General features: G+C 36.6%; 1 protein-coding gene across 1 annotated transcript; it reads right to left on the reverse strand.

Moving 5' to 3' along the window:
• Nucleotides 1-724: 724 nt before the first annotated feature.
• Nucleotides 725-27,271, reverse strand: LOC106056335 (uncharacterized). The gene is made up of 16 exons (XM_056017665.1): nt 27,174-27,271; nt 25,370-25,476; nt 21,652-21,804; nt 20,517-20,660; nt 19,448-19,512; nt 18,174-18,329; nt 14,729-14,907; nt 11,623-11,795; nt 9,878-9,964; nt 9,277-9,454; nt 8,277-8,367; nt 6,770-6,817; nt 6,309-6,446; nt 5,062-5,160; nt 3,892-4,012; nt 725-1,582 (listed from the first exon to the last, which is right to left on the reverse strand). Exons 1-16 carry the CDS (start codon nt 27,219-27,221, stop codon nt 1,312-1,314), a joined length of 2,058 nt encoding a protein of 685 aa, XP_055873640.1. The 5' UTR covers nt 27,222-27,271; the 3' UTR covers nt 725-1,311.
• Between the last annotated feature and the right edge of the window lie 322 nt (nt 27,272-27,593).

A 27,593-nucleotide genomic window follows, 5' to 3' on the forward strand; every position in this document is an offset into this window, starting at 1 on the left:
ACAATGAAGGTCAACTGGTCATTTCATACACAGGCACACACACACACACACACTGCACTACCAGGCACTCAAAACACATACACTTACTACCACAACAGCTAGGCGATTTAGTCATCGGGTATACCTGCTAGCACGGCGTTGCGGTAGTCATGGCGGGAGAGTAGGAATGCCACGTCGTTAAATAAGGTCGGATCTGGCCTAATCCTCGCAGCTGCAGATAAAGACCTTTGCAGAGCTGACTTATGTGTGGGTCGAAAGATTGTGTTGAGTCAAAGAAAACTCCAAGTTTGCGCACTACATGAACTTAAGGAACGTAGCAGTTCGTGATAAAAAGGAAATCAATGCTCTCCAGTTTTGAGATTTTATATTTTTCAGGAGGTTAGAGGTAGCAGAAGAAGAAGAGGCAGACAGAGAAAGCGATGGGAGGACAACATAAAAGAATGGAAGGGCCTGCCATTGAAAAAGATTCTAAGTAAAAAAAAAAAAAACAGAGAGAGATGGAGAAAGACGGTCGACGAATCCTGCATTGTGCCCCAACAGACTAAGGGATGGGTAAGGTAAGGTAAGAGTTGGCACGTATTAATCTGAAAGACACGTTCTTACATTTATAAAAACAGAACACAAGGAGATACGGAAGAAACAATAAATGAATAAAAACATTTATTAAGAAATTGTGATAAATGTGTATTTATTACTTTTTAACAAATGCAAAACAATAATCACTAGCTTACAATAATAATACAAACTACAATCAAATCTGGAGGCGCGATGGCTGAGCGGGTAAACCGCTTGGCGTCCAAACCGGGGGTTCTGGGTTCAGGTCCTGGTGAAGACTGGGATGTTTACTTTCGGGATCTTTTCGAACTTTCAGAGCTTGTAATCTCTAGGGCAGACGATGTTAAGGTCATCTGTTTCTTTGGCCTTTAGTTAACGAGCAGGGTGTCATGTGACCAGCACAACGACCAACCGCCTTTACTATCCCCAACTAAAGTTAGGTAACCCATAGAGTTGGGTGGACTCTAAGAATCCTGAAATTAAAAATCCCAGTCTTCACTGAGATTTAAACCCAGGACCCCAAACATAGATTGTAATAAGCTTTAAATCATTTGCGCTATGGTTCTCAAGGTCAGAAAGTGATTTTTAAAAAAGCACTCTTATTCAGGGTCCTGTATATTGTATATGACCTTATTTATAATTAAGTTGCAATACAAAATAACATTTAGGATATAAATAAGGTGGAAGGCTGTGCTAATAATAGAGCTCAATTATCGTTCTTTTTACAGACAAATGCGTGACGCTCTATCTTCATTTTCACTTTGGTTTTTCAAGAGCTTTCATAAAGGTGAGACTGAGCTTTTTCTTGGTGACGTCAATGTCCACACCAAAGCCGACTTCTTCAACATTGTCTGAGCTGGAGGAGCTGGAGCTACTTGACCCTTGACCAGACAAACTCGGCGACTTTCCTTCATTCCCTACGGCTTGAGATCTGCCATCGATGTATATTGAGGGGTTAGGATACCTGACCTGGGACTTTTTGTGGAATAGGGATTTTATTGGGGCTACTGTTTTCTCACAATGACGTCTGAAAAGAAATTATTGTTTTTAAACTAAGCATATCTAAGCGGAAAAACAGTTCAATCAATACCATATATCTCAATATTGCACGAATAAGCTCCATTTTTCTATATGAAACTAAATAAATAAATACATTTTAAAATTGATTTATGTATTGTCATCGACTATGAGTAATAAAAAAAATTAAACTTGATCCAAGAATGTGTAGTGGAAGAAAATGTGTACAAGGAGTAATAAGGGAAATAACTCCATATACACAGCCGAATCTATCAATAACTAGCATTTATTTCCCTTTTCCCGATATCAGACAAAATAATTAATTACCAATAATTATTTAACAAATTTGATAATTATTTTTGTTTGATTCATGTCTTGTCAGGTACAACAAATAATTGTGTAAAGTTTCGATTTGATCCGAGAATGGATGTGGGAGAAATAACGTGTACAAAAATATACAATTTTGGTTTTGAAGAACTTTTTACAAAGCTTACATCAACTCACTCTGTCTGACTGGTAAAATGTTTGCACTTGTTATATGTCCGACACCCAATCTCGGATCAAGCTGAAATTTCGCACAATTATTTCCTTAACCTAACAAAACAAGAATTCAATTTAAAAAAAAAAAGGTTTGTGTGGAAACAAAAACTCAAAAAATCGACTCCCAAACTGGTCCTCTCAGGCAGGCAAAATGGCAGGTCTTAATATTCTCAGAGAAAAAAAATATCTGAAACTATGAACTACAAACTATTAACAACTACAATCCTATCTCCGTCGATACAAAAAAGAAGAGTCGCGCTCGTGTCGTAACTGTTGCCTACACTGTTGTATTATTTGTTCGACTGACAATTTGATACTACAGGATACGGATATTTATTAATTTTATTATTACATTGTTAATATGCATATGTATTCAATGAGCTGATACTTATGAAGCTGTAGTTAAATCCTAGATGTCACTTGAGAAGACCGCATCATGAACTGAAGAGATTAGAAACAGAACTATTACAGCAACCGGACACCACTATGACCTGCTAACCACTGTCAAAAAACGTAAGCTCAAACACTATGGCCACATCACAACGTTCTCAGGGCTCGCAAAGACCTTCCTTCAGGGAACAGTATTAGGAAAAAAAAAACAGGAGAGGCAGACAAAGAAAGCGGTTGGAAGACAACTTCAAAGAAAGGACAGGCCCGTCAGTGAATGAAATTCTATCCAAGGCAAAGGACAGTGAGAAATGGAGAAAGACGGTTGACGGATTTTGTTTGGCGCCCCAACGGTCCAACAGACTAAGGGATAGGTGAAGAAGGTGAAGTTGAAGTTAAACTGGTGGTGATTGAATGATTATCTAATCGATATAACTGTTTTGTTAAAGGGCTAATCTCTTATTCATAGCCTAAAATGGCTATCCCCCTTTCGTGGGCCGCTAAAAAAATAAACAATTAGTTAATTAACTATTCTTAACTAATTATTTTGTTTGGTATCGAACAAGGGAAAGAAACTGTACTTGACTGAAGAGGTGGCATAAGCTGTATTAGTCCCTTTATAGGTCGCCGCTTCAAAGTAAGTTTGCAACAAACAATACATAACTATACAATCTTCTATTCACATAGACATCTCGCTAGCAGAGTGGTTAGGTTGTCGGCTTAAGCCATGACTTCGAAATTCAGTTCGTTTCCCTATATTTTTATATAAATACATTCAAAAAGCAATTACGGTAAAACTTAACCAGATATCCACTTCTTTCTCCTCTCCCCCCCCTCCCCATTTTCCCTACTAGTCAAAATAAATGATAACATCTAATTACAGGGTTTAGCTCCATTCCTGTTATATAAAACAAAATTTATTAATTAGGGCTAAACGATAAACGAATGGGTTAATTTTTTGGATTGATTCGTGTGTTGCTATCGACTATGAATAATTATGCAAAACTTCAACTTGATCCGAGAATGGGAAGTGGGAGAAAAAAACGTGTCTAAATGTAATAAAGGGGACTGTATCCATACGTGTGTGTATATATAAATATATACATCTCATTAAGCACAATTATTCCCCTTATGTCGAAATCAAACAAAATAAATTATCACCAATAATTAATTAACTAATTGTTTAATATTTTGATCGATTAATGTCTTGTCAGTTTCAAGGAGTGTTTATGGAAAGTTTAAACTTGATCGGAAAATGGGAAATGAGAGAAAAACATGTTCCAACTTTTTACCAAGACAGACAGACAGACAGACAGACAAGAGTTGATATAAGCTCTGGTAACCTTTGTAAAAAGGGAAACAAGCATTGTGTCATTCTAATCAAATACTTACGACAGTTTACTCAGGAGTAGAAGTAAAAGTATCAATACGAGCAAAGCGGCCAGTATGATTAGACTTATGTAGAGGATGTCCCAGACACGAGCCCAGAGCGATCTTTCTTCTTCGGCGTGCTCTGCAAGAGAAATAACTGTATTCACCATTAAAATAGGTTTTTTTTTTCACCGACATTCTTGATCTAATAAGACTAAGACATTCAAAAAAGGAAAACCATTTTACATAATTACAAAGTTATATAAACTCTGTTTGTCTGTCTGCCTGTCTGTCTGGTAAAAAGTCTCAACATTTTTCTTCTGTATATAAAACACAAATAAATTCTTCGCTACATATTTAGCCATATATGCGAATACTGAATGATTGTTTTCGCTTGTTATTATCAAACAAAATAATTAATTACCAGTAATTAATTGACTAAGTGGTTAGTTTTTTTTTTATTGATTCAAGTCTTGTCTATGCCAATAAATTTGTGAAATGTTTCAACCTTTCAGAGAATTGGTGTTGGAAAGAGTTTGAGTTTTTGGCACATCGGCACAATTTAGGCCATGTCGTGCCCATAATCCTTCTAGGATTACTCTCCTATACAAGAGCTAAATTCCATACACACCTTTTACTAGACAGACAGACAGACAGAGTGAGTTGATAGAAGTTGATAAATAAGTTTTGTAAAATATAATTTCTAGACGCTGCATAATGTATTTCTAGTAAGCCCATATCTTTATCATTTAACAAATAATGGGACTCATTCACCAATCATAAACAGACAACATTTAGCCGCGTGATTCTCTATATCTTCTATACAAATGTAATCCATAAAGGCTGTCACCCGATATGTATTTTTCATTGTTTTATCAATATATTGACGTGGCTAAATGTGTTTATTTACGATTAGTGAATGAGGTCCATTGTCACAAAAGATGCGAACAATGTTGAAAACATTTAGCCTCGTGATTCTCTATATCTTCTGAACAAATTATGTAATCCATAAAGGCTGTCACGTGATATGTATTTTTCATTGTTTTATCAATATTATGACGTGGCTAAATGTGTTTATTTAGGATTGGTGAATGAGGTCCATTGTCACAAAAGATGCGAAAAATGTTGAAAAAAAAGGAAAAAATTATGTGCAATTATGAGCAAAGAGACAAGTTTTCTGAGGTCTGATACCTGGACACGTGCCAATGCGATGGTTCTCACAATCTTCTCCACATTTCTCAATGCAGTCCCCTTCACATCTCAGTCCATATCTATAAGGCTCACACACAACTGGGGAGCACGCAAATAATAAGAAAGAAAATAAAGGAAATGGTGTTTTAGAAACTAGCATCTTATAGTGAATCCAGTGTACAAAAATAAACTAAGCGTTGATAAGCTAAGTTAGTTTTGAAAGCCTTATGAGTAGTTCTGTGCACTCTTTAGCGCGTAGAATCAAATAATTTTCTAGGCTCTTCCGGTTATGGCTGTTCAGTTGACAATATTGAGATTCAAGCTAGCGCCCTTGACATAATTCAGTCCTGAAAATCTTCAATATGTGAGTATAAGTGTACAAAACATATCATATATATCACATCCTATATCTCTTGTAGGACCAGGGGCGTAGCTAGAAATTTCCTATCATTTGGAGGCCCAGGGGAATTGACCACTTTGGGGGCCCCTGCATTTTACGTAATGTTTAATATTTATTGTAAAAAAAAAAGACACTCATTTTGGGGCCCACTCAAGTTGGGGGCCCGGGGGATTTTCAAATTCTCCCCCACCCTAGCTACGCCACTGTGTAGGACGCAATTATCTTCTCTTTTGAAGTAAAATCTGTAATTTATAAGATAAGATATACACACCCAACCTAATTCGACCTGCGGATCCTTTCTAAGGGTGTGATCAATCCATCTCCACTTTCTAAGATCTGCATCTCTATATCTCTCTGCGGACCCATCTCCAATGACATTGGACGATCGATATAATTTTACTTTTTCAGAAACAATGTCTGATAATCCTTGACAAGAGTATGTTGGAGTTACTCCTTTAGGTTAACAAAGAACAGCTCTTTTACACACACAAAAAAGACTTTAACACTAAAAGAAATTGAGCACAAACTATTAGCATACAGAATAATTCAAATAATAAGTAAATATAAATTACTTAACCTTAAGCTTGAAACATATTCAAAGACAGTTATTTAAGCTTATCTTTAATAGGTTTATAAATAGAAAAAGCTAAAACAGAAAAGGAAATAAAAACTTTTCATTTGTAATAATTTCCCCTTCGTTCTACACTCTTCTGTCTATGAATCGGATTGTTATCGAAAGCATTGTGTAAGTAAACACTCTGTTTACACTTCTCTTGAGACCTTGGAGCGCACATGAAGTGACACTGAAAGGCGACAGTTCATCGATTTAATTTTTTGGGATACTTACATTTATCACAACCTGTAAACTCTGTCTCGTAACCTGTCTTGCACTGGTCGCAAAGGCCGTCGATGGAGGAACAGCCATCAACGCATCCGGAACAGTTCAAAAGACACCTTGGACCCCAATTGTAAGACACCGCATCACCTGGAAATGGATACAGATCTAAAGGGGAAGAACTCCGTTCTTAAAACTATATCTACCAATAATGTACAATTTATCTCCCTTATTCTAGATCAAACCGGAAAAATTCCTTACCAATAATAATATGACTAATTGAGTATTTTTGTTTATTGGTTTATGTTCTATTGGGTACAAGAAATTAATTGTTCAAAGTATCAACTTGATCAGAGAATGTGTGAGTGAGAAAAGGTGTTTAAAATTGTTTAAGGGGACTAAACCACCAAAATGTAGCAAAAAGGGATGTAGGAACTAGCTAAATTCGTCTCATGTTATTTTATACAGGCTACCTTCTTCTGAGGCAAAATCTTCATCGCACATGTTGTCTTTGTCATCATCTGCATAGGCAAATATTAGATACATTATAAATACAAAATTGAATAAGAAGGATGACATTACATTGACAAACAATGATACGATTACTTTAACTAGGATGATACGATTACTTTAACTAGGATGATACGATTACTTTAACTAGGATGATACGATTACTTTAACTAGGATGATACGATTACTTTAACTAGGATGATACGATTACTTTAACTAGGATGATACGATTACTTTAACTAGGATGATACGATCACTTTAACTAGAAAGATACGATCACTTTAACTAGAATGATACGATTACTTTAACTAAAGTGATACGATTACTTGAATTAGAATGACGCGATTACGTGAACAAGAATGATAACATAACTTTAACTAGACTTATAAGATTATGTTAACATGAATGATGCTAAACTATCATAACAATAACTTTGTATATATGATAGCATTAACACTAGCTGTAAATTAGCATTGTAGAAAGGTAGCAGTTAAAAGATGAATAATATGCTTTGAACAAAATAGTGAGCTCATATAAACGATAATAACAAATAAATAATTGGTTTGTTTTTGCTTTGTTTTATTTTCTTTGCTATAAAATCTCACCTGCCTGACCCTGGCTTCACTTTCTTTTTTTTTTTTACCCTCCTCTTTTTTCAAAGCTTATATGAATTCATTCTGTCTTTCTGTCTGTCTGGTAAAAGTTTGTTTACGTTATTTCTCACAAACCCAATCTCGGAATAAACTGAAATTTTGCACAATTATTTTTTTACCTGACTACACAAGAATCTATTTAAAAAAAAACAACAAAAAAAAAAAAACAATTAGTTAATTAACTATTGATAATTAATTATTTTGTTTTGTATCTCAAACAAAGGGGAAGAAATCGTCCTTGACATGTTGTGGTATAAGTTGGATTAGTCCCCTTATGCATTAAAAAAAAAAAGATCATGTAGACATTCACAACTCCCCCTTTCCCAACTGGTCCAGACAAGTGGTAGGATCATAGCGCATTGAGAAAGTTAATAGCAAAACAAAAAAATCGGTAAAATAGTTTTTATCGCACAGATTTAATACGTCAATAGTGCATATAGTTACATGACTGCTCCTAACTAGTTAATAGGCTACAATTACACTTGATATAAACTTTGTGTTTTTTTAAGTATGTTTAAAAACTTTTATTTTTATTTTTTTTTAAATATTTTTATATTTTTATTATTATTATTATTATTTTTTTTTTGCTGTTACGATCTAAGACTAAGACTAAGACTAAGACTGCTTTATCGATCCTTATGGTTACGGAAATTTGTTGTGATTACAAGGACTCTTTTCTCATACAAAGACAACACAACAGAAACATTCACATCAATAGAACAGACACAACATATAAAGTTCATTGAGTTGCGTATTAGAAGAAATGGAAATATGAAATATATATATATTTGTACAAAATCACGGGATAGTCTCAAACCTTTGCCGTTCACGCTCTCCTCGTCCACGGAACCATCGCAGTCATTATCTACCTTGTCGTTGGCTTTGGCTTTAGTATGGACACATTCCAGCTAATCAAAATTCAGAAAGTTCAAATCTTTTAGTCCAGGAACTGAGAGATCATTAAGGCAGTTACTTCGTAATTAAAATATACACAGCATTAGGCAGTAGATTACGAATTGAAGTTAACACGATACTTTGGATGCTGATTGTCATGATGTCTTGATGTTACCATCAGATTGTCATGATGTCTTGATGTTACCATCAGATTGTCATGATGTCTTGATGTTACCATCAGATTGTCATGATGTCTTGATGTTACCATCAGATTGTCAAGATGTCTTGATGTTACCATCAGATTGTCTTGAATGCATAGTATGGAGAGTTATAAGAAAGGATTCTTCTATATTTAAAGTTTAAAAGTTTGTGTTTTACATTCGTCCTGGGTGATCTGTGAGATACGACACACAAAAAAGGAAACAGTTTCTTCTTTGTCCATCATTTCTTTTTTATGAGTATCAAAGCAACACTTATCTTAAAAAACAGCACCTATCTTAAAAAGCAACACTTATCTTAAAAAAACAACACCTATCTTAAAAAGCAACTCTTATCTTAAAAAACAACACCTATCTTAAAAAGCAACACATATCTTAAAAAGCAACACATATCTTAAAAGCAACACTTATCTTAAAAACGTTCCCCTACAGACCTTGTAGATGATGTTAAGGTCATCTGTTTCTAAGACCGATGGTTAACGAGGTAGTCATGTGACCAGCACAACTAAACTCAGGCATCCACAAGAGTTGGGTGGACTTGGAGGCGTCCTAAAAATCCGTGAATTCAAAAATACGAGTCTTTGCCTAGATTCGAACCTGGAATCTACCGGGTCGGACGCTTATCGCTTTACCACCTAGCCACCATGTTCCCGGTTCCACACTAATCTTAAGCTTATTTAGAAATGTTATTGTAGCTTTATTTACCTTCCGTTCATCGCGATACTCCAGGCCTCCGATGGTCACGTACGAGCTTTGACCAAGGCCGTAAAAGTAACAGCCAAACACACTGTCAGACGAGACGACCACATGGGCATCAGTCAACATGACCTCTTTTTGCACGTATGGGGAGTACTCTGTGCTAAAAATGTCTTGTATACTAAAACTTGACACAAATAAAAACATCAGGTTTAATCATAATGCTAATGGTTTCATTGACTATATTGTTCTATACATTACACGACAAGCCCTCAGATGGAACCCCCCAAGAAAAGAGGAAGAGCGGAAGGCTCAGAAATACATGGCGCCAAGATTTGGAACCAAATGTCAAGCAGACGGGGAAAACGTGTGCACAGTTTGAGGCACGCGCCATGAACCTAGACGCCTGGAGGAAGCTGATCAAATGCCCAGACTGGATCACAGGTAGAGATGAAATGATGAGTTGAGATCAGGTCTGAAATTTTTACTTTTCAACTTTTTTACTGCAATAATATACAAATGTATAACCTAAATTTATGGTGAAAATATAAAAATAATGACTAAGAGTATATAAAATCTACAATGTATAAAGAAGTCCTGAATGTCTTACTTTGGATCCTTCCCGTTTATAGTAATGACCGTTGACCTCTCGCATATTATTATTACGTAATGGTCCATGTTTGCGAAGGGAGGTAACCTGAAATATTTGAATATTCTATAAATAACAGATATTGCATGGCATGGTTATGTGTATCTCGTTTCTCAATTACTGTAAAAGAGTTTCACATTTCTGACTGCACTCATAGGTCTATAACCAATATGTTTAAATATATTTTAAAACGCTGTAAAGTGGTGAAATAAATGCAACAATGTGAGAACCACCTAAGAGCTGAATATAACAGAGAATCAACGAACTAATGTAAATTTCAATGCAATTCAGAGTACATATTACAAAATATAAAGTTTAATATTATAACTTGAAAACAACACACCATACTAACATCATTACTCCAAATATACATAGCACATAGTATAAGTATTCCCAGATTACAACACATTAACATATATAGTATCTTATCTTATTAACCTATCCTATCAGTCATCTTATTTTATTAACCTATCCTATCAGTCATCTTATCTTATTAGCCTATCTTATTAGTAAATAGACTCTTCAAATGTAGACAGTGTATATTGATATATCAGTATATCCACCTATCGCAATTACAATAATTTAACTTATAAACGTGACAAAATATCAATTAAAGACACATGTAAACATTAAATAAATCTGCATATTAACACAAAAGTAATTAACATTTAAACTTTTCAACGACTTTGAACGACTATGGTTTATCTCCTAAAACTATGTTTTATTCTACTGCAGAGCACTACCGAATGGCATTCCAGTCAACATGTAACACGGGAGAAAATAGAATTGGCTTTGATGGAAGAGGGACCAACCATTTTTTTATAGTTTGGCATGCTTTATTCCATAGTTGAGGCCTATGTTTTTTTCCCTGTCCCTAGCTTTCTTTGTCACCATCTCTCTCCACGGCCTACGGCTAATGTCGTCCCAGTAGATAACATCAATGTCCACTATTTTGAGATCTCGTTTGACTACAATCACATATTGCAGGTGGAGACGACCATTTTTCCATGTGCCCGTCGCAAGAGGTCCATAAAGTTCGGCATACGTTCATCGTCCGTCCGGCGGACATTACGAAGCCAGAGCAGGCGGCGCTGTCTGAGAGGAAGCCAAGATTCTGGGAAGACCCGATCGAGCAAATATCTCAGTGTTACACTCTCACTTGCCATGTGATTTTAAGGATTCTCCAAACGGCAGCACAATGAGAAAAAAAAATACTTTTAGCCCTTTTTTTCTCTGAAGTTATCCTTGACTCACCGCCGTACAATAGCCTGCTCAAAACACGTGAATTATAGGGGGGGAGAGGGGGGCACGGTGGCTGTGTGGTTAAACGCTTGGCTTCCGAACCTGGGGTCATGGGTTCGAATCTTGGTAAAGACTTGTATTTTGAAATTCGGCACCCCAGAGTCCACCCAACTCTAATGGTTACCCGACTTCAGTTGGGGAAAGTAAAGGCGGTTGATCGTTATGCTGGCCACATGACATCATACTAATAAACCTTTAGCCAAAGAAACAGATGATCTTAACATCATCTACCCAATAGATCGCCGGGTCTGAAAGGGTGGAGGACTTTAAAACAGGTCCATTATATGCCTCCGTTTAAGGTTTTACATTGAACTTCAACGTATTTACATATCAACAAATTTATCATATCGACTCTTCAAGGTAATTACGTAAAAGTGTAAGACTTATACAGTTTATCACCTTACCGCCAGACGTAGACCTTATGGAAGATGTCTGCGTGTAAGATGGATACGATCGATGGGCCGCCTTGCTCTACGGCGCCCCCACACGTGGACGTCAGGACCAGGGCGGCGGAAAAGGTTTTCGTTGCAACTACCCGACGGGGGCCTCTTTCGTACTGGCTGAAATTTAACGGCGCCTATTTAAAAAAAAAAAAAATTAAAATAGAAAAAAAATAAAAACGTTATTGCGAGGCTTGTATCAACTCACTCTGTCTGTCTGGTACAAATATTGTACACGTCATTTCTCTCACTCCCCAGTTTAGGATCAAGTTAAAACTTTGCACCATTATTCATTGTTAACTATAATACAGTGATCATTGATCAACAGATAATCTGGTACTTAAATAAATAGTTATAGCTAATTTATGTTGTTACATATTGAAAGGTGTGATTGTTTCCGGCGGATGTCAATGCGTTATATTCACCTTAGATAAGCTTTCCTTGTTGTTGTTTTTTTTTTGGTTTTTGTTATTTGCATGTTTTTGAAACTCTAGGCACAGTGTTTATCTATGGAAGGGGAGGGAGATTTCAGAGACAAAAGACTATCTCGCCGTTTCTCTTTTTCTCTCTTTCTCTCTCTCATTTATTTCTCTCTTTTTCTCGCTTTATCCTACCCTGGCCTGCTGAAGCACATCTCTCCAATCTGATCTATCCTGTGCTATACATTTCCATGCCCGGACTTTGAGCTGTTGTAGATCTACCACAACGTCATCAAGCCACCGTACTCGTGGTCTGCCCTTGGGGCGCCTGCCTACCTGTCTGTCTGTCTGTCTGGTAAAAGGTTTGTAAACGTAATTTCTTCCACATCCATTCTAGGATCAAGTTGAAACTTGGCACAATTATTTATTGACATAGACAAGACATGAACAAATTTTGAAATATTAACCAATAAGTCAATAATTACTAGTAAATAATTATTACGTTTGATACCGACAAGGGAAATTAATCCATCAGTATTCACAGATACGGCTAATACATCCCCTTCGATAACTGAACACGTTATTTCTCTAACGCTCAATGTAGTGATTGGAATAGAACTAAATTTAAAAGGTTAAACTAAACAAGGTTTCAACTGAAATAAAGTAGCAAAACTAAAAGTTTATCATGAATTTCAAAAGATAGGAAAACCAGTGACTTGGCAGAATTTAAGTCTTTTGTTAATATGCATGACTAAATGCAAGACGCGTAGGACGTAATCATCTTCTTTTTTGAAGTAACGTCTGTATTATATAAGATAAGATAAGTTACACTGAACCGAACAGTAATTAATAAACTCTAAAATATTTATAACTTTTGGTGTGGGGGGAGGGTGGCGGCGAGGATAATGTAGATCTAGCTAGTCTATCCGATGTATGCCTACGGTTCGATCTAATTATTTTAACATTGTAGAAATATTTCTCCATAATAAAATCAGTAATAAGGAAGATGTTTCTTACATAAACGTTATTGCACAATAAAATTTCAAAATAAATAAATAGATATATAAATAAATATGTGTGCTTGAGTTTTTGCCTTGAATTAAAACCTTTAAAAAAAATGGTTACTTTTTTTTTTATATATTGTGTTGTACACTTTATTATATTATGGGAAATCTTACTAATACCGGTAAATTGTGTAACTATTTTAGTGTAAAGATAGATCTAGTACATGCTTGACTAACCATGCCTATGTGTCAATACCTTGTCTGACCACTCAACATACAATTAATACTATGGTATCATCGACTACACACTTCGGTACAATATAGGCCTACATGTGTGTCTCGCTGACCAGGCTGTTAAAATTAGTTGGACACAGTCCATTTACTTTTTGGGCAAGGAGGTTTGGATTTTTTTTTATATAGAGTTGGACATCCTAATGTTCGTAATAACACAGGCCTAAATTTACATTTAGACCTAGATCTTAATAATAAGTCTAAAGACAAGAATATATGATACTCTTTGGCTTCATCTAAGGCTTAAGATATTAAAAGGTGGCACTTGATGTTCCTGCTGTTAATTAAACTACTGTTTGCCCCTAGTGAATTGATTAAAACCACTAAATAACATGCCTATCAGATTCCCATCATAAACTAGCACAAAATAACACCACCACGTGACTCTGAAAAAAGATTCTTCTTCTTCTTCTAGACAGCTTTATTGCTGCTGAGCTGTTAGCTCTTTTGCAGACTGTGCCAAGGAAAAAAGTGTGCTGTTTTCTTCAGTTGTTCAGCACCGTCGTACATGGTGTTGGTTATGTTGGGCTGTAGTGGAAGTAGGGTCTGCCTAAGGTGGATTTGGGAGGGGCATTCAAAGAGGATATGGTTTAAGGTTTCATAAGGGTGGTCGCAGTGTCTGCAAAGGGGGAGTTGTGTGTAGAAACACCCAGCCTACATTGAAAAAGATTCAAAATCGGAACAACCTGATTCATAATACTGCATAGACCTTTTGGCAAAAAACATTTTATGATACTGCTACTTTCAAGTGCACATATTGACTTCTAACTTTTACTTTACCCTCTTCAAATACAGACTGACAAAATAGTTGTTAACTGCATCATTTTTTTGATAATCAAAGTTGTTGATATCACATGACCAGAAAACAGGGATGTGCGTTTCAACCGCTACCACATGTTGAAAAGTTTTACAAAATTTATTGAACTTTTTATTTTGTAACTAAAAGAATATTAATGTGACAGCTATTGTGGTGTTGAAAGTGTTTCCTTTTTGTACTATGGCCTTAATTAAATTTTTGAGTTTAAATAAGAGTTTCAAACTTTGTAGTTAACTTTTGCCCATCACTAGCCCCGATCAAGTTCAAACTTTAGAAATGTATTTATTGAACCTTAAAAGCATAAAACAAATTTTAAAAATTATCAAATTACTAATTAATTATTGGTGATTAATAATTTTGTTTGATATCGAATAAGGGATATAGCGTCTACATTATTGGTAAATATAGTTTTAAGGACGAAGTTTTTCCCCTTTATATAAGCTTTGCTATTTTTTTTTTATTTTTTTTTTTGAAGTATTTTTTTTTTTGGTAATGCTTTGCTTGTTCTATTTCGGATTAAAAACTAAGTATGGACTTACAACTCGGACATCCTCTGGGTATTTCAGCTTGTATTCTTTCACAGACTGATGGTTCATGGGCAAAAAGATGTTCGTTCCAGAACTAGTGGCCACAAAAAAGAACATCTCGTGGGACGCTCTCCCCAAGATGGCCGGTGTGTCATACCTCTGTCCAAACATATACTGTGGTAGAGGCATATCTGAAGAGGACATTCGGATTTATCATGGTTATCTCCCCTGCTATACGGAAGCATTGGTGTGATTTTTTTTACAATAAATATTAGTACTATATGTTCTGTGGCATTTCACGTCTTAGCAGCTTCCCGTGTGACCAAAGAGGCCACTCCTTGATACACTTCCTCCGTCAAGAGTTTGAAGTATATAACCTCCAGTAATACCACGATTAGGAATTAGTTATTTGTTTCGCAACTAGGGGACGTTTTTGACGCGACTAGTAAAAACAAGACTTAGGTTTTGAGGAAGAATATCTAAACGTAAGCAGAATACTTCTAAAGGATTTAAAGAGAGGCAGTTTTTTTTTTTTTTTTGTATTAACGTAAAGATTTAGCTTGACTACATTCCACGGTTGCCTTCGTTATCATTCGGCCTATGTTATCACATTCGCATTCAGCATCGACTATTTTATATTGTTGGCCTTTCGCCTGTGTTATTGGTTTTCGTTATTTGAATAAGCGTGTTACCTCCGTTTGATTTACCTGCATCAGACACAGCGCGGAAGCGCCTAACACACGACACGCTGCAGCTTTTTCTGACTTCGTTCTATGTCTGTTAAGTTCACCATATAGGACACAGGAGCCCTTCCCTTATGTTTGCCCTCCATGTCGGCTTATGTCTTGATTCTCACAGCTAGGGTCGATGTTGAAAAGCGCTTACATAGAGTCTCTTAGAAGCTCTCCTGCCATCTGCAGTGTTTCCCACAAGGTTCCTTAAGGGAACACTTCGCACATTCTGAGCAATTAACGAAACACTTATGTTCAAGATAGATTAATTCACTTCCTGGCCTATTAATTAATTATTCCAGAAGTGTGTGAAACACATATTCAGGCATAGTGTTCCGCGAACCACGGTTTGTAAAACACTGAAATATATCTTGTGAAATTCGATCCTTGCTCGGTATACAAGTCCAAGGCAAGCCAATGCGTCTATGTTTAGCTGGGAGTTGGGAAGTAAGAGGGTTGCCTAGTTTACATCAGAAATATTTATATTTTGCAGTCTTTTATTTGGGGTAAGCGGTGGTTGAGTGGTTAAGCGGTGGCTGAGTGGGTAAGCGGTGTCTGAGTGGTTAAGCGGTGGCTGAGTGGTTAAGCAGTGTCTGGGTGGTTAAGCTGTGTCTGAGTGGTTAAGCGGTGTCTAAGCGGTGGCTGAGTGGTTAAGCGGTGTCTGAGTGGTTAAGCGGTGTCTGAGTGGTTAAGCGGTGTCTGAGTGGTTAAGCGGTGTCTAAGTGGTGTCTGAGTGGTTAAGCGGTGTCTGAGTGGTTAAGCGGTGGCTGAGTGGTTAAGCGGTCTCTGAGTGGTTAAGCGGTGTCTGAGTGGTTAAGCGGTGGCTGAGTGGTTAAGCGGTGGCTGAGTGGTTAAGCGGTGTCTGAGTGGTTAAGCGGTGTCTGAGTGGTTAAGCGGTGGCTGAGTGGTTAAGCGGTGGCTGAGTGGTTAAGCGTTTGGCTTCCGAACCTGAGATCCTTGGTTTAAGGGGTTACTGGAGTGCAAATTTTTTTTTTTTTATTTTAGCTTTAACTTAACAACTTTTGTTAAATCTTAGTGAAGATTATGAATTTCGGCATTTTTAGGTCACACCTGGATCCACTTAGCTCAAGACCTGACTTAAGTTAGGGAAAGTTTAGGCGGTTGGTCGTTTTGCTGGCCACATGACATTAACACCACACGCTCTATAGATCACATGGTCTGAAAGTGAAACTGTACTTTTTTTTTCTTTATTTAATTTATTTTTTATTCAGTGGGGGGGGGGGGGGGGAGAGATAAAAGTAAGTAAGAAACTAATTTAAAATTAAGTCTCAACTATTTTAGTTTAAACCTTTGTGCATAAAACTTTTGCATGAAGGGGAGCCAGAGGCAGACAAAAGAAGCGAAAGAAAATAATAGGGAATGGACGGACCTTTCAATGAAACAGACTCCGATGCTGACGAAATGCAAAGAGGTAGTGCCCCAATGGCCCGGCAGATTAAAGGACATGTCGATATGAAAGAAGATACGGCATTTATCTTCATAAAACGAAAACTTGCCGCAAAGAAATACGTGTCTAAGAAGTACCTTATTATATCTTCGATAATATTGATTAACAAATGACACAATATTTGGGAGTGACTTATGACACCATAACTAGAGTACTAAGGAAGTAGAAGTAGTTTTTTTTTTTTGAAGAAATAATATTAATGTATTTGAAGCACTGCCTACAGCATAATTCACTATACCAATCAAATATGTATATACCATAACTATGTGGAAACATTATTAGTTCCTTTAAAAGCTAGAATTTATTTTTGACTCTAATAATGTTAGGCAAGCAAAGTAATAGCCTCATCGTTGTCCAGCTTAGATTGAGTTGGTGGCTGTTGAAAGGCTTGATGAGTTCTCTGCAAGGCCATGAAGTCGTCCTCATGCATAAACAGTCTCTGCTGCTCCCGTTGATAGTCGTAGTAGGCTTTCATTGCTTCAATCTCTTGTCTGAGTCGTGCCTTGTGCTCTGGGAATGGATTGGTGTTGATGATCTTGTCTGAAAAATCTTCTGGGTCGATGAATGGAGCCCTTGGAATCTCAAACTGTGGTCTTCCCGATAGGAGGTTTTTCAGCATAGGTTTTCCTTTTGGGTATTTCAAGCTCCAGATCTTCCATCTTGGTATCAAACTGAGCTTTGGCCCAGGCTTTGAAATCAATTATTAATTTTTTTTTTAGGATACCTCAGCTTTTTTTAGCTTTTGACTTCAGTTGTCGAGCTGTTTACATCCTAGGAATCCTTGGGCTTTTGCCTCTTTTCTTTGTCTCTTTTTTGGGTATTTCATTCACCTCTTTTCTGGGCTTTAGCCTCTTTTTGGGCCTCCTTTTTTTTAAATAAGATTTTATTCAAAAGAAAAGACATAATATATTATTTTATATCACTAATAATACAAAGAATATAATAATATTTAAAAAATATCATTTATTAATTAATTGGTTACTGCTTAAATTTTGCTAAACATTGATATAGAAAAGACTGTGATTAAAAGCTGTATTTTTATCTACTTTTTACATTTTAGAAATGGTGTAAATGTTTTTGCATTTATACATGAATTGAACAAAATAAATGAGTAGGTGGTGCATTAATGACAGAAAGAAAGTGTTTGTTTAATCTTGAACAAAAAAGCTGTTCTTGAATAAGCAACTCTGGTTTTAACAAACGAATATATCATATCACATATAATAATACTGGCCAGTGGCCAAGGATAAAAACTCACCAGCGGCTATATCGTGTGTTATCGGCGAGCTATAAGATGTGCAGATCTCTACTTCTTTGGGCATGTAGTGCTGGACGTACCTGGAGCTGATCCTCATGTAGGACGAGCAACTCCCAGAGATGACCCCTACTGGCTTGAGACTCTCGACCACACTGCCTTTGCAGAAGACGGAGTTGTTAGAGGTCAAATATCAAGATGCATCAAGATTTTTACAAAGCTTATATCAACTCTGTCTGTCTGTCCGTCTGTCTGGTAAAAAGTTTGAACATATTTTTTTCTTCCTATTTCCCATTCTCGGAACAACTTAATTTTTTTTTACCATTATTCATTGAACTTGACGAGACATAAATCAATTAAAAATAAAATTAAACAATTCGTTAATTAATTGTTCGTTATTAATTATTTTGTTTGATTTCCCCATCCCACTACATATTACAAAAACAAAGAGAATAGAGCAGAGAGAAATAAAGTTTAGAGACTTGTCTCTGAGACTCAGTAATTAGATGAATAAAAGGTTAACATTTGTTCTAAGTTCTAACAAATAATAATGGCGGTATCTTTGATTCTGACAAGACTTTCACTAAACCCACTTAAGATCTGCATATTGTGTTACAATTTGTGTTTTTTCATGCATAAGTTCTATATAATTACATTTTCGTCTTCTGCTCACGTCTTCGGCCAGGCCCCCTTTTTTTTTTTTTTTTTTTACCCCAAATGCGCATCCCGACGCCTACGTGAGAACTATCGAACTGTCTCTTTTAGTGGCCATCTGCTGCCAGCTACTTTACTCCCTGCTGTAAATATTAGTTGACAAATTTAGATATTACACACAAATTGGTCACCAAAATTGTAGAATGCTGGGTTCGTGGGTCCAGGAGTCACACTTAACAGGTAACAAATCTAAATGGTATAGATTGACTTAAGTCCAACTTTAGCAGACCAAAAATATGTGCACAACTATCCTGGATTAACCATTGTTTTCAGTTCCTCATTTGTGGGTTTTCAATAAGCTTCTCCTGTATTACAATTGATTCATCTTAAATATTTGGATCTGAGTTTTGTCTACGCACAAATAATGGTAAAAAATATACTTATTAAACATCAGTGAGGTGCAATTTGATTATTATTAAAATTATCCGATCGAATAAAATGACTTTTAGTAAAAAAAAAAAAAAAAAAGCTATTTTAATTAAATACCACAGTTTGAGAACCAGTGACGTAAAGTATTGATAGTTTACAGCTAAAAAAGCAAATATGCACATGGTGCCACTTACCAGTCAAAGAGAGTATTTCACTCTTGTATTGAGAATCACAGCGAGATACCGTGAACGCTTCGTACCTAGACAATGGAAAATATGTCATGTGATCACCAACAAGATAGCCTCATTGGAAGATAATATACTTTAGAGCTCTAGTAGCAATTTGATCGTTAGCGCGATTATAATCTAGGAAACAAGCGTTTAACTTTGTATTGTATGCGTATTTTGTTAGTGATTACATTCATTTCACTAGAGCCGTGGTGGCTGAGTGGTAAAGCGCTAAGCGTCCGAAGCGAGTGTGCTGTGGTTTAAATCTCGTTGAAGACTGGTATTTTTAATTTCAGAATCTTTAGGGCATTCTGACTTCACCCTGCACTAATGGGTACCTGACATTAGTTGGGGAAAAGTAAAGGCGGTTGATCGTGGTGCTATTTTAAAAAAAAGCAAAGCGTATATTGCCTAATTGTATCAATTTGTTTTATAAGTAATTATATGTATAATCCACCTAGGCTTAATAAATCTGTGCTATTAGAAATATTTTTACCGATTCTTTTGTTTAGCGTTTAACTTTCATAATGCGCTATGATCTGGACCAGTTGTCAAAGGGGGGGGGGGGGGGGGGGGAAGAAGGGGGTATCTTGGTGAATGTTTACTAGATCGTTTTTGTAAATGCATAAATGGGACTAATTCATTTTACATCACCACATATATCAAGTATGATTTCTTTCCTTTGTTCAGGGTACCAATGGACTTCATTCACCAAACGTAAACAAACAACATTTAGCCACGTGATTCTCTATATCTTCTATACAAATTATGTAATCCATAAAGGATGTCACGTGATACGTATTGTTTTATCAATATTATGACGTGGCTAAATGTGTTTATTTACGATTGGTGAATGAGGTCCATTATGATAACTAATTACCATTAGTGTTGATTCTTGTGTTGTCAAAAAAAAACAACGAAATAATTGAGAAGAATCTTAGCCCTTATCCGTAATTGGGGGTGGGAGAAATAACGGACAAAGTAATGTTGATCTAAGCTTTGCAAACATGACCCCCAAGTAAGTTTATGGACTTACATTTGTAACAGTAACTTTAACGTGCTTCTGTCTGTGTAGTAGGCGCCGTTCAGTGTCAGGGTCACGGCACTAGGGGGCTCCATCTTGAACCTTAATTTGACGATCGTCTCCTCCTCGGCAACAATGACAGCAAACGCCCTTGTACTGGGATAATAAACCGGCTTGTGAGAGAAATGCACAAGAACAAGGTCGAATCTACGGCCAACAAAGTATATCATAGAAGCACAGTCGAGTTTGACTGGTCGTGAGGCATGCGCTTCGAACGGTCAACAACAGTAATCCCGAGTTTGAACCTTCTCCCCCCCCCCCCCGCACTACCTACTCATATCATGAGACCTATCTTTAGCATGAACAAGCGAAATAAAAAAAAATTATTTGTTTAAAAAAAAAAGTTTATCTCTCAATAATGTAGAAGCTGTTTCCCTTTTTCAAGATCAAACAAAATAATAAACTACCAGTATTGCATGGACTAATTCGATAATCTTTTTAATGATTCATGTTTTATTAATTACGAAAATAATTGTGTAAAGTTTCAACTTGATCTAGAATGGGTATTGGAGAAATAATGTGCACAATAATCTAAAAGGACAAAACCCCCACATATTTAGCCATATCTCTTTCTACTGAAGGATTAATTTCCCTTTTTGGTATCAGCCAAAATAATTAATTACCAGTAATTTACTGACTAAATAGTAAAGTCCTCTTATTGATTTATATTTTTTAGGTACAATAAATAATTATGTTAAGTCTCAACTTGATTAGTGAATAGATGTGGGAGAAATAACGTAAAAACATTGTATCAGACAGACAGACAGACAGAGTGATGAGTCCGGCGTCTGTCCCGTTTTTTATTTTCCTTTTTCAGAAACATCCTTGTTTCTTATTGTCTGTGTACAAAATATGCGGGTGAGTGTGTATCTTTGGCCACCTTAGGAATGTCTTACCAAACATAATTTCGGAATACCTTTGTATTTGAAAATTGAATATGTAAATTTTAGATCATTAATTATAAGTCACATTCATAGATTTAAAATGTGTAATAAACTGAATATTTATTTTTATGAAAATGTAATTTGATTACAAAAACGGCTTTTTTTTATATTTTGCACAGCAATTAAATACTTCAGCAGCTTACGATAATGTGGCCAGGTAATAGCGCCTTCCCCATGTCTTTATAGGTAACAGCATCAGGCTAGCGGTGGAGTTCTCCGCCTCTGACAAATGAACGAACACTGCAAACTCGAGTTCCGCCTCAAGTAACAAACAATGATGTCTGCCTGACTCTGACCTGAGGACAACACTGGGACATTCAATTTTCTTTAAAGTTACTTTTGTATCGCGCACCTGTTATGCTTATAGTCCAATCTCTTTTACGGACCTGTGGGGGGTGAGTGGGGTGTCTGGGAAAAAAGTTGTTGTTCTGCATTTAGGCGCTCATGAGACACAACTCAATTGGGATTCGAACTTGCGCCTCTCTTGATAAGTAGTCTAGCGGTTGTTGGTGATGATACCGGAGATGGAAGTACAGTCGTTTCAATACAAAAAAAAAGATAAATATGTCCTACGCGTATGCTTGTTCTAATCTAGTTGTATTTATTAGAGACTTAACCTCTGATAAGTTTAGTTTTTTTCTGGCTGATTCAAGCAACCATTTCCATGCTCTAATAATACTAGAGGAGGAGTACATGTACTAATATGAGATCAGAAATGTACTTTTAGCTATATGTCTTGTTATGTATTGTATTAGACTGTATTTCTGTATTTGTATGTTACTTCAGTATGTTTTTCACGTAGTTTTACTGTTTTACTATTTAGTCTATTGTCCTGACGTTTCTCTAAATTTAGTAATTTGACTAGCGGGTTACACGTACTCAAATTTAATGTGAATATTTTATTTAATTTTTTTTTATACTGAATTCAAAATGAAGCGTGGTCGAGACGCCAAGTGCGCTTGGCTACCTAGAAGGGGGCTCGAGGTTCGACACCCGACTCGGGCAGAGTTGCGTTTACTGAGCGCCTAAAGGCAGCACGGAAAACGAACTCCTAGATACCCCCTTCCCACCACTGGTCCACAGATGAGATTGGACCAAAAGCGCTCTGAGCATGCTATAAGCATGAAAGTAGCGCTATATAAAAGCTATAATAAAAAAAAATTAATAATAATTAATTCTCATATATCTCATTTTGCATGTGGCTGGTATAAAAGATCACTAAAAAGAAGTTAGAAACAAGCCTACCGGCTAGATAGGGAGAACAATAGTTAAAATGAGATGAAAACAAATGTTTCAAAATCCTTTGTGATGTAATTTGTAGTATTCTGTATATTTTCTCTCTGATATCGAAGGTTGATTAATTAGATTTTGATTCCTTTTACACATCGACCATGTCGTGACCTTTAACTTTCCAAAAAACGGATTATATACATTGTAAATATAAACGCATGTTGAAAGCTATTGTTATTGCATGATAAGGAATTCGGCGCGAAAAGTTATTTGTTTCATAAAATGGGAAAATGTTTTGACTTGGAGACTGTCACGTGACTATTAAAAACACGACTAGGATTAAAGTGGTGTAACGAAAGCTAGACAGACTACTTTTGGCGGCTTTAGAGAGAGGCAGGTTTTATAGACATAGAGATTTAGCTTGACCACAATGGACAGTCCCTTTCGTAATTATTCAACTTGTTGATATCGCTCTTTTCTGAAAAGAAAAGATAACTACTATCGATTTGTGGGAGAGAACTAGACAAAAGCCCATAGCCCAAGACATCACAAAACGAAAATGGAGCTGGATAGGACACACCCTGCGAAAACCAGCTACCAATGTTGCAAGGCAGGCACTTGACTGGAACCCACAAGGAAAGTGGAAAGTGGGCAGACCCAAGCAAACCTGGAAGAAGTCAGTCATCAGTGAAGCTGAGGGTACTGGAATGACATGGGAGCAAATGAAGAAAGCTGCTCAGAACCGAGTTCGGTGGAGAGGTGTGGTTGCGGCCCTATGCTCCCCTGGGAGTGCACAGGATTAAGCAATAATATCGCTCACCAGTGCCGAGTAATCTTTGTATCGTTGGTTTTTCGCATGTGTTATTTCGCCTGTGTTATTTCGCATGTGTTATTTCGCCTGTGTTATTTCGCCTGTGTTATTTCGCATGTGTTATTTCGCCTGTGTTATTTCGCCTGTGTTATTTCGCATGTGTTATTTCGCCTGTGTTATTTCGCCTGTGTTATTTCGCATGTGTTATTTCGCCTGTGTTATTTCGCATGTGTTATTTCGCCTGTGTTATTTCGCCTGTGTTATTTCGCATGTGTTATTTCGCATGTGTTATTTCGCCTGTGTTATTTCGCCTGTGTTATTTCGCCTGTGTTATTTCGCCTGTGTTATTTCGCCTGTGTTATTTCGCATGTGTTATTTCGCCTGTGTTATTTCGCCTGTGTTATTTTGCCTGTGTTATTTCGCCTGTGTTATTTCGCATGTGTTATTTCGCCTGTGTTATTTCGCCTGTGTTATTTCGCCTGTGTTATTTCGCCTGTGTTATTTCGCCTGTGTTATTTCGCCTGTGTTATTTCGCATGTATTATGTCGCCTGTGTTATTTCGCCTGTGTTATTTCGCCTGTGTTATTTCGCCTGTGTTATTTCGCATGTGTTATTTCGCATGTATTATTTCGCCAGTTAAACTTATTTATAATTTGAATATTAAAATTCTACCTTTAGTTAAGATATGTGCTCATAATAATAATAATAAGGCTTGTCTACGAGTCCGAAGATTAATGAGGAATGCAGTATTTCCCGTGGCTACACAGCCCTAGGTGTGACCTATATATTTGTCACATCCAGTACAAGCAAAACCATTGTTAGCATAATTCTACCCTAATGTAACTCACTTGGATTCTAGCAGTCACTCTGACTTCCCTGGTAAAATCCGGCCCTTCCGGTAATCTACGTTGTCTAACAATGTTGTTTTTTTTTAATTTTTTATTGTTAAAATAATTCATCCTTATATCCTGATATTTGAGGCAATCAAAGAGGATTACAGATACAATTGAGAGAGTTTCAAGCTTTCAATTTTTAATTCAAGTTAAAACTTACAAGGATGAATTACAATTAAGAAACCCTCTATAATATCTGTAAATCTCAATCCACTTATATCTGATGGGTACCTCACATTAGTTGAAACAAAGTAATAGCGGTTGACAGGCCTAAGAGTTGAACCCCGCAGGGCACGAGACGTAGAGGAAGATCGAAAAGAACGAGGCGACGCAGTATTCTAGATAAAACCTAGAGGACAGGAAAGAAATAAGAAAAAAAAAAAAGAGAAAAACTAGCAAGAGACCGTAGAGCAGGGGTTCTCAACCTGTGGGTCGCGACCCCTTGGGGGGTCGATTGACGATTTGTCAGGGGTCGCCTAAGACCATCGAAAATATGGATTGTATTTAGTCTATTCTTCTATTGTTTGGGGGGGGGGGGTCGCGGCTGATTAGGGGATTGTAAAAAGGGGTCGCCAAGATTAAAAGGTTGAGAACGGCTGTCGTAGAGACTGGTGTGTTTTACTGAAGCCCTATGTTCCAAGATGAACTCAAAGGAAAGATGATGATGACGATAGGCGGTTGATTGGTCCTTGTGTTGGTCAAGTGACGCCAGGCATAGAAACAGATTACCTTTATGCCCACATGCTACAAGGACTAAACATTCTGGAGCTAATTACCTAAGCACAAAACAAAATTGACACATTTACATAAAAATCTTCCTTTCTGCTTATTTCGACATTCAGTAACAATACACTACTGTAAACTATGAAAAAAACTGACTTGATATGAAGGACTTGCAAATAAACATGACTAACATGTGGATCTTACAGTAACCCTTTGTCCAGCATGTAGTCAACAGAGACATCAGCGCTGACTGAGAATGTTTCGATACTTGATTTATCTGTAGAACCAGGAACAGAAGTATACAGGGTCACCTGAAAGGTAACAAGCAAAACATTGTTAAAATCCTTTAAAAAAAACGTATATAAGGGGGAACAATCCTTAAAATTAAATATATCAATAATATACATTTAATTTCCCTTATTTGATATGAAACAATATGTTTAATTGACAATAATTAATTAACTAGGTTGGGTATTTTTTTAAATAATTTTATGTTTTGTTATGTACCATAAATAATTGTTTAAAGTATCAATTTGATTGCAGGTTTCATGAGTGAGAAATAACAACTATTTAAGGGGACTAAACCCAACAAATCTGGCTTCATCCATAACTACTGAAAGATTAGTTTCACTTGTAGGTAGCGAACACACAAAAATTACCAGTAATTAATTGGATAATTGGTTACCCTTTTATATGTTATATTCTCTAATTGTCTATGCAAATGAATAATTATGTGAATAAGTTTAGAGTTGATCCGAGCATGGATGTGGGAGAAAAAACGTGTAGGCCTGCATACTCTTTTTTATTTTTATTATATTATTATTACAGCTTTTCTATAGCGCTACTTTCATGCTTATAGCAAGCTCAGAGCGCTTTGGTCTAATCTCATTTGTGGACCAGTTGGGAGGGGGGGGGAGGGGGTATTTAGGAGTCGGTTTTCCGTGCTGCTTTTAGAAGCTTAGTAAACGCAACTCTGCCCGAGTCGGGTGTCGAACCCCGAGCCCCCTTCTAGGTAGCCAAGACAAGCCAAGTTCGACCACGCTTCAGACTTTTACCAAACAGACAGACAGACAGACAGACAGAGTGAGTTGATATCAGCTTTATAAAATTACCTAGAACTTGTTATTCTCTTATATTATATTCTAAATATACTACGCGTCCAACTGGAAGGGCTAGAGTTCACATCACCATGTCGACTAGAAATTTTTAATTTGAGATTTTTAGCTTGTGTTGATTCGTTTTTTTAATGAGCATAGAAACCTCCTGGCCGATTCCACTTCCCTATCCCACCTGGCCACTAAAGGTATTTTACCCACGCTTCACTGACCATGCTTTTGGGTGAACAAAATAACAAAGACCTGAAATAATAATAATAGCAATAGTTGCCCTTTCAGATCTTGCGTTCTCTGGAGCAGATGATGTAAAAGGTCACCTATTTCTAAGGCCCACGGTTAACGAGGGTGTCATGCGGCCAACACAGCGACAAACCGCCTTTACTTATTCTCAACTAATGCCATGCAAGTTGCGTAGACTCAGGGGCGCCTAACAATCCCGAAAATCGAAATTCCTGTCTTCACCAGGATTTGAACCCGAGACAACTGGGTTCGGAAGCTAAGCGCTTTACCGCTCGACTATCCAATAATAACAATAGTATTAATCATACTAGGCGCGGTAGGTGAGCGGTAAAGCAGTTGGCTACCGAACCGTGGGCCCCGGATTTGAATGCTGAGAAAAATGTAATCACAAGGTCTGAAAGGGGAACTTTTCTTTTTAACTTTACAGATTAAATTGGGAAAAAGAGAATGATTTTGTTAAATTGGAAACAATAGTAATAGGGGGTATGTATTCAAAGCCAAAGGAAGGGTGTAGTATCTCATGGGTTTGTCCAAAAATATTGCTTTAAACAATAAGGAAGTACCATCATTACCATTGTGTAAAAAATAATATTGCATAATATTGTTGCTAAACCATCTATTGTAACCATCTATTGTACAAATGTATGCTTTACCGTAAATGAAGACGTGCCAACGGTAACTATGGCAACGGAAACGTCCATAGTGTTTACTTTCGGAATGGCAAATGCAAACTGTAATCCAAATTGTGACAAAGAATCTGAGTAAATAAAAGGAAATATGTTTTGTTTTGAATTATTATAATTTTTATTTCATTTCTTTTTTTAAGTTTGCAACAATTTAAATAAAATGTTTGCAATGCTTCTTGAATTGAAATGTGTCTAGTCTCTTTGAAGCCCTGTACTTCTTGAAGCATTGCTCTTTTAGATTGTAAGATTGATTGTAGAACAGGGTGAAGCTATGATATCAGCAGGATATTAGGGTCAGTAGGACATTAGGTTCAGTAGGACATGAGGGTCAGTAGGACATAAGGGTCAGAAGGACATTAGGATCAGTAGGACATAAGGGTCAGTAGG

The sequence above is a fragment of the Biomphalaria glabrata genome, chromosome 18, assembly GCF_947242115.1.
Source record: "Biomphalaria glabrata chromosome 18, xgBioGlab47.1, whole genome shotgun sequence".
Classification (NCBI taxonomy): domain Eukaryota; kingdom Metazoa; phylum Mollusca; class Gastropoda; family Planorbidae; genus Biomphalaria; species Biomphalaria glabrata.